The sequence below is a fragment of the Oncorhynchus mykiss genome, chromosome 4 (assembly GCF_057628025.1).
Source record: "Oncorhynchus mykiss isolate SJ-2025 chromosome 4, ASM5762802v1, whole genome shotgun sequence".
NCBI lineage: Eukaryota > Metazoa > Chordata > Actinopteri > Salmoniformes > Salmonidae > Oncorhynchus > Oncorhynchus mykiss.
Window position 1 is genome coordinate 8,275,001 of NC_143025.1, and position 12,366 is coordinate 8,287,366.

Below are 12,366 nucleotides of genomic sequence, written 5' to 3' on the forward strand. Positions count from 1 at the left end.
AGTGTAGAGGTGGCAGGTAGTCTAGTGGTTAGAGTGTAGAGGTGGCAGGTAGCCTAGTGGTTAGAGTGTAGAGGTGGCAGGTAGCCTAGTGGTTAGAGTGTAGAGGTGGCAGGTAGCCTAGTGGTTAGAGTGTAGAGGTGGCAGGTTGCCTAGTGGTTAGAGTGTAGAGGTGGCAGGTAGCCTAGTGGTTAGAGTGTAGAGGTGGCAGGTAGCCTAGTGGTTAGAGGGTGGCAGGTAGCCTAGTGGTTAGAGTGTAGAGGTGGCATGTAGTCTAGTGGTTAGAGTGTAGAGGTGGCAGGGTAGTCTAGTGGTTAGAGTGTAGAGGTGGCAGGTAGCCTAGTGGTTAGAGTGTAGAGGTGGCAGGTAGCCTAGTGGTTAGAGTGTAGAGGTGGCAGGTAGCCCTGGAGAAGTGTGCTCTTCACGGATGAATCCCGGTTTCAACTGTATCGGGCAGATGGCAGACAGTGTATGGCGTTGTGTAGGCGAGCGGTTTGCTGACGTCAACGTCACGGCATCTCTGTACATTCAAATTGCCATCAATAAAATGTAATTGTTTTTGCTGTCTGTAGCTTATTGCTGCCCCCACCATGGAGCACTCTGTTGGCCCATTGGCCCATTCATCCGCCTCCATCACCTCATGTTTCAGCATGATAATGCACGGCTCCATGTCACAAGGATCTGTACATAATTCCTGGAAGCTGAAAATGTGCCAGTTCTTCCATGGTCTGCATACTCACCAGACATGTCACCCATTGAGCATGTTTGGGATGCTCTGGATCGACGTGTACGACAGCGTGTTCCAGTTCCAGCCATTGAAGTGGAGTGGGGACAACATTCCACAGGCCACAACCAACAGCCTGATCAACTCTAATGTGAAGGAGATGTGTTGTGCTGCATGAGGGAAATGGTCACACCAGATACTGACTGGTTCTCTGATCTTCACCACTACTTTTTTTTTTTTTTTAAGGTCTGTGACCAATGTCTGTGTTCCCAGTCTTGTGAAATCCATAGATTAGGGCCTAATGAATGTATTTAAATTGACACATTTTGTTATATGAACTGTAACTCTTTGAAATTGTTGCATGTTGTGTTTTTCATTTTTTTTCTTCTCCAGTGTACATTATGTAGTTGAATATGGTGTGTGTGTGTGTGTGTGTGTGTGTGTGTGTGTGTGCGTGTGTGTTTTGAACAACAGACATTTCAGATATCCATTCGGTGGCGTCCGACCATTCCAACCGATCCCACGACAGACATCGTAGGGGCCGGTCCCGCTCCCCTGACAGGCGATCTGATCCCTCCGACCACTCCAGACACTCCCCTCCACAGATCAGCAACGGCAGGTAAACGCCACACCACCTGGCTGCGACACAGTCAAACTCAAAGGCTCGCAGGCAGCCGAATACTGATCTTTTTACACTTATGACCAATCAGAACAGATCTTTTACCACTAATTGGTCTTATGACCAATCAGAACAGATCTTTTACCACTAATTGGTCTTATGACCAATCAGAACAGATATTTTACCACTAATTGGTCTTATGACCAATCAGATCAGATCTTTTGCCAATCATTTTAGCAGAATATCAGGATTGGCTGCCTGTGTAAAAGGCAGCCTTTGAGTTTTTTTGCAATTCTCACGCAGTGGGCAAAGCTAGTTGAAATGTCGTCTTTACGACCCGTAACTGACCTCCAATACGAACTGCATTTCAAACCGTTTTGACTCGCTGGAACTGTAGATGTTTTGAAGGGTTTGTTAAGTGTCTTTATTTTCCTGTTTTTTTGCCCACTTAACAAAGACTCTTCAGTTGGAGAATACCGTAAGTTGGACACCCCGTTCCCTAGGAGCCCCGCTGTGTAGAGCCCCGCTGTGTAGAGCCCCGCTGTGTAGAGCCCCGCTGTGTAGAGCCCCACTGTGTAGAGCCCCACTGTGTAGAGCCCCACTGTGTAGAGCCCCACTGTGTAGAGCCCCACTGTGTAGAGCCCCACTGTGTAGAGTCCCACTGTGTAGAGCCCCGCTGTGTAGAGCCCCGCTGTGTAGAGCCCCACTGTGTAGAGCCCCGCTGTGTAGAGTCCCACTGTGTAGAGTCCCACTGTGTAGAGTCCCACTGTGTAGAGCCCCACTGTGTAGAGTCCCACTGTGTAGAGCCCCACTGTGTAGAGTCCCACTGTGTAGAGCCCCACTGTGTAGAGCCCCGCTGTGTAGAGCCCCACTGTGTAGAGCCCCGCTGTGTAGAGTCCCACTGTGTAGAGCCCCACTGTGTAGAGCCCCGCTGTGTAGAGTCCCACTGTGTAGAGTCCCACTGTGTATGAGTCCCGCTGTGTAGAGTCCCGCTGTGTAGAGCCCCGCTGTGTAGAGCCCCGCTGTGTAGAGCCCCGCTGTGTATGAGCCCCGCTGTGTAGAGCCCCACTGTGTAGAGCCCCGCTGTGTATGAGCCCCGCTGTGTATGAGCCCCGCTGTGTAGAGCCCCACTGTGTAGAGCCCCGCTGTGTAGAGCCCCGCTGTGTATGAGCCCCGCTGTGTAGAGCCCCACTGTGTAGAGCCCCACTGTGTAGAGCCCCGCTGTGTATGAGCCCCGCTGTGTAGAGCCCCGCTGTGTATGAGCCCCGCTGTGTAGAGCCCCACTGTGTAGAGCCCCACTGTGTATGAGCCCCGCTGTGTAGAGCCCCGCTGTGTAGATCCCCACTGTGTAGAGCCCCACTGTGTAGGTCCCCGCTGTGTATGAGCCCCGCTGTGTATGAGCCCCGCTGTGTAGAGCCCCGCTGTGTAGATCCCCACTGTGTAGAGCCCCACTGTGTAGAGCCCCACTGTGTAGAGCCCCACTGTGTAGAGCCCCACTGTGTAGAGCCCCGCTGTGTAGAGCCCCACTGTGTAGAGCCCCACTGTGTAGAGCCCCACTGTGTAGAGCCCCGCTGTGTAGAGCCCCGCTGTGTAGAGCCCCGCTGTGTATGAGCCCCACTGTGTATGAGCCCCACTGTGTAGAGCCCCACTGTGTATGAGCCCCGCTGTGTATGAGCCCCACTGTGTAGAGCCCCACTGTGTATGAGCTCCACTGTGTATGAGCCCCACTGTGTAGAGCCCCACTGTGTATGAGTCCCGCTGTGTAGAGCCCCACTGTGTAGAGCCCCACTGTGTATGAGCCCTGCTGTGTAGAGCCCCACTGTGTAGAGCCCCACTGTGTAGAGCCCCGCTGTGTAGAGCCCCACTGTGTAGAGCCCCGCTGTGTAGATCCCCGCTGTGTAGAGCCCCACTGTGTAGAGCCCCACTGTGTATGAGCCCCGCTGTGTATGAGCCCCACTGTGTAGAGCCCCGCTGTGTATGAGTCCCACTGTGTATGAGTTCCCACTGTGTAGAGCCCCACTGTGTAGAGCCCCGCTGTGTATGAGTCCCACTGTGTATGAGCCCCACTGTGTAGAGCCCCACTGTGTATGAGCCCCACTGTGTAGAGCCCCGCTGTGTATGAGCCCCGCTGTGTATGAGCCCCGCTGTGTATGAGCCCCGCTGTGTATGAGCCCCACTGTGTATGAGCCCCACTGTGTATGAGCCCCACTGTGTAGAGCTCCACTGTGTATGAGCCCCACTGTGTAGAGCCCCGCTGTGTATGAGCCCCACTGTACTTATATTGAATAAATGTAGACATAGAGAACATTAGTAAATGGGTAGTTAGTTACCCCATGTTGATGTAGATTAATTCAAAATACCCCTATATTTCTCCCCTTCCTACCGATAAGGATTACTTAGGACCACTAAACCATAAAGATTACATCTGTGCCCTGAATACTCTTGGCTATAATTGTGTGTATGTGTGTGTGTGTGTGTGTGTGTCCCTGGTGTGTTTTTGAATTGGATCAATGTTTTATGAATCCTAGATGTGCCCTTTTATGTTTGACATTGATGCTGATATCAGGAAATCAGTGCTCAGTTAGCATGGCTTTACACTGTCAAACGGTGCAGTATTAATTTAGCTTCAAGGACAGACACTCACTGTTGGATAGTGTGTTTAATGTACATGCTGTGCATCCGTTATTGAGTGTCAGCTCTTGTTTTGGCTCAGGGCTCCAGTAGGGGGACAGTCTGTGGATGTAGTGTCAGTCACACAGGACACAGTCTGTGGATGTAGTGTCAGTCACACAGGACACAGCCTGTGGATGCAGTGTCAGTCACACAGAACACAGTCTGTGGATGTAGTGTCAGTCACACAGGACACAGCCTGTGGATGTCAGTCACACAGAACACAGCCTGTGGATGTAGTGTCAGTCACACAGAACACAGCCTGTGGATGTAGTGTCAGTCACACAGAACACAGCCTGTGGATGTAGTGTCAGTCACACAGGACACAGCCTGTGGATGTAGTGTCAGTCACACAGCACACAGCCTGTGGATGTCAGTCACACAGGACACAGCCTGTGGATGTAGTGTCAGTCACACAGAACAGTCTGTGGATGTAGTGTCAGTCACACAGAACACAGCCAGTGGATGTAGTGTCAGAGTCACACAGAACACAGTCTGTGGTTGTAGTGTCAGTCACACAGGACACAGTCTGTGTATGTAGTGTCAGTCACACAGAACACAGTCTGTGGATGTAGTGTCAGTCACACAGGACACAGCCTGTGGATGTCAGTCACACAGAACACAGCCTGTGGATGTAGTGTAAGTCACACAGAACACAGCCTGTGGATGTAGTGTCAGTCACACAGAACACAGCCTGTGGATGTAGTGTCAGTCACACAGGACACAGTCTGTGGATGTAGTGTCAGTCACACAGGACACAGCCTGTGGATGCAGTGTCAGTCACACAGAACACAGCCTGTGGATGTCAGTCACATAGAACACAGCCTGTGGATGTAGTGTCAGTCACACAGAACACAGCCCGTGGATGTAGTGTCAGAGTCACACAGGACACAGCCTGTGGATGTAGTGTCAGTCACACAGGACACAGCCTGTGGAAGTGGAGTCACATGATCTGTGTGGAAGATGAAGAGAGACTACGCCTTCTAACAGTGGGCTAATAACATGCTGTTACTCACTGTAAATATCGCGTGTGTATGTGTGTATGTGTGTATGTGTGTGTGTGTGTGTGTGTGTGTGTGTGTGTGTGTGTGTGTGTGTGTGTGTGTGTGTGTGTGTGTGTGTGTGTGTGTGTGTGCGGATTAAAACACAAATACCAGGAAATGTTCATCTCTTTCAAAGCTCATTGGTGATGAGAGAAAACAAGGCAGCAGTGATTTTTGGCTGTGTAGCATTTAAAGGAGATTGAGATCAGATAGTTATGTTAAGTTATTGACACAGAGGAGAGATTAGGGCAGATAGATTTATCTAGCTGATCTGTGAATGACCTATTTTTTTTCCCCCCCAGTCAGTCGCAGGAGATCAGTTGGCAGTGAAAGGTTCTTTCAGGATGTGTTGAATAAATCTGTTTTTCCTGTCTCCAGCCTGATTGAGCAGACTCATTCCTTCACGGTTACGTGTGTGTGTGTGTGTGTGTGTGTGTGTGTGTGTGTGTGTGTGTGTGTGTGTGTGTGTGTGTGTGTGTGTGTGTGTGTGTGTGTGTGTGTGTGTGTTTTTTAGTGTGTTTTTTTTATTTTTTTTAAATATTGGTCACATGTTTAGCGGATGTTAAAACAACATTATGATGATTTATTTATTTTAGAGAAAAAAATTGCACTGGTAAAACATGTTCAGTGTAAACTTAAAGCGATCTAAACAAGATTTTAAACAACATTTTAAAAAATGGCATGGGGCAATGATTTGTTTTTGTTATAATGAGTCACTCAGATGGCAAAATGTGTAGAATTGCAAGAAAGTAGCTTCAAACAGCTAGACTAGAAACCTCAAACTCAAATCTGGTCCTTGAAGCCAGTTCCACTGCGCTTTTTCGCTGTTCCCCTCTAATCAGGGACTGATTTTAGACCTGGGACACCAGGTAGAACAGAAAAGCAGGAGCCTCTGGACCTCGTAGGGTCAGAGTTGAATACCCCTGCCCTAGAGTTCAAGGTTGGGGAGGGGGATTGTTTTAAGGACACCTTTAGCTGTAACAAAAATTATTTGATGAACCATTGAATTTGACCTTACTGCTATTAGCCCATAGAAACGCATTGAAAAACAGATTCATACATGGAAAAACTAAAAAAAATAGCCTCCCGAGTGGCACAGCGGTGTCACTATAGATCCGGGTTTGATCCCGGGCTGTGCTGCAGCCGGCCGTGACCGGGAGACCCATGAGGCGACGCACAATTGGCCTAGTGTCGTTAGGGGAGGGTCTGGCCGGCAGGGATGTCCTTGTTCCCTCGCGTTCTAGCGACTCCTTTGGCAGTGTTGTACAGTGTTTCCTCAACACGTTGGTGCGGCTGGCTTACCGGGTTAAGCGAGCTGTGTGTCAAGGAGCAGTGCTGCTTGGTTAGGGTTGTGTTTTGGGGGACGCGTGGCTCTCGACCTTCGCCTCTCCCGAGTCCGTATGGTAGTCGCAGCGATGGGACGAGAGGAATTTCAGAAAGTTTGTTTCAAAACAGCACAATTTTGTCTCTGATGCCAAGAAGAAGAGGGCCTCTAAATTGGCCACCCCCACCACCTAAACCCCATTTTGATCCAGGAAAAACCCTGTGGGTGTGTGTGTGTGTGTGTGTTTTTAGGTGCTCACACACACTCACTTCCCCCTGTCCTGTCAATAGGCAGTGGTTTGCCAGTAGAGTTGTAGTTGTGCCAGTCATGTGATGAGGGGCTTGGAGAAGGGAACTATGTTCAGCCCGATGGCCACTGGCCTCAAAAGGTATGGATATTTTTTTTTTAGGGGGATTACGGCCACACAAAGGGGATGCAGCCGGGAAATTCGAGGCATTATCAAGTGCTTGTCAAATTGTGAATGAGAGACTGATGTAGTGTGTACAGCCTTTCGCAAAAAAAACAAAACAAATCAGAGATCATGCCTTTCACACAACTTTTTTTAAATCGTCAGTCGAGTCGCGTCATGCCGCCTTGGAATGAATTAACAATCAGAACATTTCGCCCCAATGTTTGTAAAACAACTACAGTTGCATTAATACATCTAAATGAAACAAATAGAAGTACCGGTTTCTTTGTCTACCAATCAGAATAGCCGCTTGTCCGCACTCCCTCAAATCGTTTGGAGAAAATATCCTTTCTATTTTATTCAGCTTTGTTCAATTTTATTCTCCATATTATAAAATAATGCCATGGAATTCTAAGCAAATCTTGTGTGCTAAATGAACTAGTGTAGCCCACAGCCATATGGCATAGCCAGATCAGGACCTAACATTAGGACAACTCAGAGTAGGCTATTCTGTCCTTCTGAAATAGCCTACATTTTCTTCATATCATGTTTCTTTAGAGCTGTCTAAAATAAATTATGGATGTATTGTGATGGTGTCAGCTATATTACATGGATTTATTAGACTTTTAAACATGTAGATGTTTTAAAAGGTCTGCATCAGTGGCTTGTAGGCTGTGTGTGGAAGCCAGGAGATGCTAAACGTGTTTGTGTTCATTAACAGTCAATTACCGTGAGACCGACAGTTATTTGCTTGATGATGCTGACAAAATTTCATGACCGCCACAGCCCTATTCATGACACACACTGTTCACACCCCTCCTGTTGACAGAGAGAAAATCTAGAAAGTTCTTAAGCTTATTTTCTGCAGTTCTACACATTTTGCCATGAGGTGCAGATACAATTTTTGCAGTTTTAAAGCTAATTTTCTTGCAATTCAATACATTTTGCCATGTCTAATGTGTGTTCATGTGATTATTTGAGTGACCTCGAACATTACTACAAAATCTATGCCCTTAAAAACCTAGCTAAAAAAACGTTAGCATTAAAACAATTAGCTGACATGGGCTAGTTGATCTGGATATTTCTAACAAGTTATAAATAGCTTTCTACGGTATGCAATGACTCCCCTGTTGACCCCTGACGACCCCTGCTGACTCCTGCCCTACAAGACAGCTAGCACCGCTTACCAGGCCTCTGCTCTGTTTCCCAACCACAGTACCCTGCAGGACAGCTAGCGTGTGATATAGATCTGTCATTCTCATTGAAAGCCAGGCTAACAAGAGGTAGATCTGTTCTATTTGTGCTATTTCAGTTTTGTACACCAGCTTCAAACAGCTGGGGGGGGGGGGGGTTATGGAAAATATAGTTCAGAGTGGTTTAGATTATACAATCATTCTTTGCACCGTACCTGCTTGTTTTGATGCAAACTATTTAGAATTTTAGCAACTAGGAAAATGGCTGAGCTATTTCTGCATATTGTGTTTTTAAATGTGTTCTATAGCCAACTCTTATGGTCATTAAATGTGTTCTATAGCCAACTCTTATGGTCATTGAATGTGTTCTATAGCCAACTCTTATGGGCATTGCATAACTTGTTTGTATTTGGCATGGCAATGACCATCAGAGTTGGCAAGACAGTACAAACAGCTCTTGGACCAGGTTATATATTTGTTGCCGTTTTGGATGATTTATTGTGACCTCGGTGTTAGTAGTGTGTGTTTGTTTTAAGTCCAACCTTTCCTGGTTCTTGGCCAGAGGCACACAGTGAAGTGCACCTAGCGTACACAGAATTCTCTCTCTCTCTCTCTCTTTCCACGTTTTGGTACGTTACAGCCTTATTCGATTAAATGGATTAAATACATGTTTTTCCTCATCAATCTACACACAATACCCCATAATGACATCACAATACCCCATCATGACATCACAATACCCCATCATGACATCACAATACCCCATCATGACATCACAATACCCCGTCATGACATCACAATACCCCGTCATGACATCACAATACCCCGTCATGACATCACAATACCCCATCATGACAAAGTGAAAATAGGTTTTTAGAAGAAAATAATTGCCAAAGAAAACCCAGATAGCTTATTTACATAAGTATTCAGACCATTTTGCTATGAGGTGCATCCTGTTTCCATTGATCATCCTTGATGTTTCTACAACTTGATTGGAGTCCACCTGTGGTAAATTCAATTGATTGGACATGCTTTGGAAAGGCACACACCCGTGTATATATAAGGTCCCACAGTTGACAGTGCATGTCAGAGTAAAAACCAAGCCGTGAGGTTGTAAGAATTGTCCGTAGAGCTCCGAGACAGGATTGTGTCGTAACACAGATCTGGGGAAGGGTACCAAAACATTTCTTCAGCATTGAAGGTCCCTGAGAACACAGTGGCCTCCGTCATTCTTAAATGGAAGACGTTTGGAACTGCTGCCAAAGGTGTTTCAACAAAGTACTGAGTAAAGGGTCTGAATACTTAGTTCATTTTTAATACATTTGCAAAAACCTGTTTATGCTTTGTCATTATGGAGTATTGTGTGTAGATTGATGAAGGGGGAAAAACTATTTAATCCATTTTAGAATAAGGCTGTAGCGTAATAAAATGTGGAAAAAGTCAAGGGGTCTGAATACTTTCCGAATGCACTGTATCTAGCACTAACCACTTAGCATGTAACTAGCACTAACCACTTAGCATGTAACTAGCCCTAACCACTTAGCATATAACTAGCACTAACCACTTAGCATATAACTAGCCCTAACCACTTAGCATGTAACTAGCACTCACCACTTAGCATGTAACTAGCCCTAACCACTTAGCATGTAACTAGCACTCACCACTTAGCATATAACTAGCCCTAACCACTTAGCATATAACTAGCACTCACCACTTAGCATGTAACTAGCCATAAATACTTGGCATGTAACTAGCACTAACCACTTGGCATGTAACTAGCACTCACCACTTAGCATGTAACTAGCACTAACCACTTAGCATGTAACTAGCCCTAACCACTTAGCATATAACTAGCACTAACCACTTAGCATATAACTAGCACTCACCACTTAGCATGTAACTAGCACTCACCACTTAGCATATAACTAGCCCTAACCACTTAGCATATAACTAGCACTCACCACTTAGCATGTAACTAGCCATAAATACTTGGCATGTAACTAGCACTAACCACTTGGCATGTAACTAGCACTCACCACTTAGCATGTAACTAGCCCTGAACACTTAGCATGTAACTAGCCCTGAACACTTAGCATGTAACTAGCCCTAACCACTTAGCATATGTGTCAGAGGGCAGAGGCTCAAACCAGTTCTGCGTATGTATCGATATACAGTGTTTGTTGAATTGTACCACATCCCTGGTTCTTTGAGGGTCTGTTGATAAGAGCTTGGCACTAAGAAGGCCAGATGTATGGTTTCTGGGTTCAATTCCTACACGGATCACTTGCACATATTGAAAATGTATGCACTTCCTGTGCTGTAAATCGCTTTGGATCAAATGTATGCACTTCCTGTGCTGTAAATCGCTTTGGACCAAATGTATGAAATAAAAACAAATTTAAAATACCTTTTTTTTTTGTCACCAGTCACAGAAGTCGTGAGGAGGAGGAGAGGATCTCGAAGCCGACAGCGGTGCCACCCAAGCTAGCGGAGGAGGCTCCTGCCCTGCCCAAACCCCTGGAGAAGTCTGTCACCAGGGAAGAGAAACCGGTCCCTCCTCTACCAGGTCAGAACAACTAACCACTAACCTTAACCGGTAACCTAAATGTTAGATAGTTCAACCAGAAGGTCGCAGGGTTGAATCCCAAGTCCAACAGGATACAATTTCTGTGGATTTTAGCTACGCTAGATGCCTACTGCCTTTGTGCCCTTGAGCAATACACTTAACATGTACAAATGTTTGAGCCCAGCTACCATGATGAGATCTAGACGCTGAGCTGGGCTGAGCTGTGCTGAGCTGAGCTGAGCTGTGCTGAGCTGGGCTGAGCTGTGCTGAGCTGAGCTGAGCTGAGCTGAGCTGAGCTTGGTTGAGGCTGCAGCCTGTATTTAGACTGTAGTGTGAGTTGATGGACTCTGACGTTCCCCCTACTGCCCTGCAGCCAACTGAGTGTCTCTGTGTGGCTGTGTGTTCGTGTGCTTCCGTGTGTGAGAGAGTGTATGCACACATTTTGTTCCTTGAGGATTTGCCTCATGGTCTGTGTGTTGAGAGGTATCAGTACATCCTCTTGTATGAATAGTGCAGTTGATATTATCTCTCTCTCTCTCACTCTCTCTGTCTGTGTGTGCGTGCGTGTTTTTCCTCAGAACCCAAGCCAGTATATGCCCAGCCAGGCCAGCCTGACGTGGACCTGCCAGTCAGCCCTGCTGATGCCCCTGTGCCCAGCGCTGCCCATGATGACAGCATCCTACGGTATGTAGAAGTATCTGTTCACCAGTCTAACATCATCCTACGGTATGTAGAAGTATCTGTTCACCAGTCTAACAGCATCCTACGGTATGTAGAAGTATCTGTTCACCAGTCTCTGACAGTATCCTACGGTATGTTGAAGTCTAACAGTATCCTACGGTATGTAGAAGTATCTGTTCACCAGTCTAACAGTATCCTACGGTATGTAGAAGTATCTGTTCACCAGTCTAACAGCATCCTACGGTATATTGAAGTATCTGTTCACCAGTCTAACAGCATCCTACGGTATGTAGAAGTATCTGTTCACCAGTCTCTGACAGTATCCTACGGTATGTAGAAGTATCTACCAGCATCCTACGGTATGTAGAAGTATCTGTTCACCAGTCTAACAGTATCCTACGGTATGTAGAAGTATCTGTTCACCTGTCTCTGACAGTATCCTACGGTATGTAGAAGTATCTACCAGCATCCTACGGTATGTAGAAGTCTAAAAGTATCCTACGATATGTTGAAGTATCTGTTCACAAGTCTCTAACAGTATCCTACGAGGGGGAGGCCAATGCTAAAGGGGGGTAGGGGGGGGGGGCAATGCAAATAGTCTGGTTAGCCATTTGATTAGGTGTTCAGGAGTCTTATGGCTTGGGGGGGTAGAAGCTGTTTAGATGCCACTTTGTTTTTGCATTATTTAAACCAAATTGAAACATGTTTCATTATCTACTTGAGGCTAAATTGATTTTATTGATGTATTATGTTAAGTTAAAATAAGTGTTCATTCAGTATTGTTGTAATTGTCATTATTACAAATAAATAAATAAAAATAGTCAGATTAATCGGTTAGCGGCTTTTTTTGGTCCTCCAATAATCGGTATTGGCGTTGAAAAATCATAATCGGTCGACCTCTAGTGTTGATGTGAGCCATGACCAGCCATGACTATATAACGTTTAAACTTCACTGATCTTTGGCAGGTGACATCATAGAATTAGAATTTCTAGAAGGGACAAAGCCCATCAGACCACTGACTTGAATGGGAATAGCCATTCTAGAAAGTATATTTCTATGGGTGACGCTCCTTATTTCCAAAAACATAAATATCACAGAGTGGTTTTTTAACTGTCTGTCTACCCACCCCCATCCCACCC

At 46.2% G+C, this 12,366-nt stretch overlaps 1 protein-coding gene across 21 annotated transcripts in view; it reads left to right on the top strand.

Annotated features, from left to right (window-relative positions):
- The window catches only part of LOC110522713 (tight junction protein 1), a 179,497-nt gene that overhangs the window by 124,858 nt on the left and 42,273 nt on the right, over positions 1-12,366 (top strand). For all 21 annotated transcript variants that reach the window (XM_036969348.2, XM_090231029.1, XM_090231030.1 and 18 more), the window contains 3 exons: positions 1,196-1,340; positions 10,406-10,545; positions 11,124-11,229. In XM_036969348.2, coding sequence (XP_036825243.2) covers positions 1,196-1,340; positions 10,406-10,545; positions 11,124-11,229 — 391 coding nt within the window. The remainder of the gene's footprint in view (positions 1-1,195; positions 1,341-10,405; positions 10,546-11,123; positions 11,230-12,366) is intronic.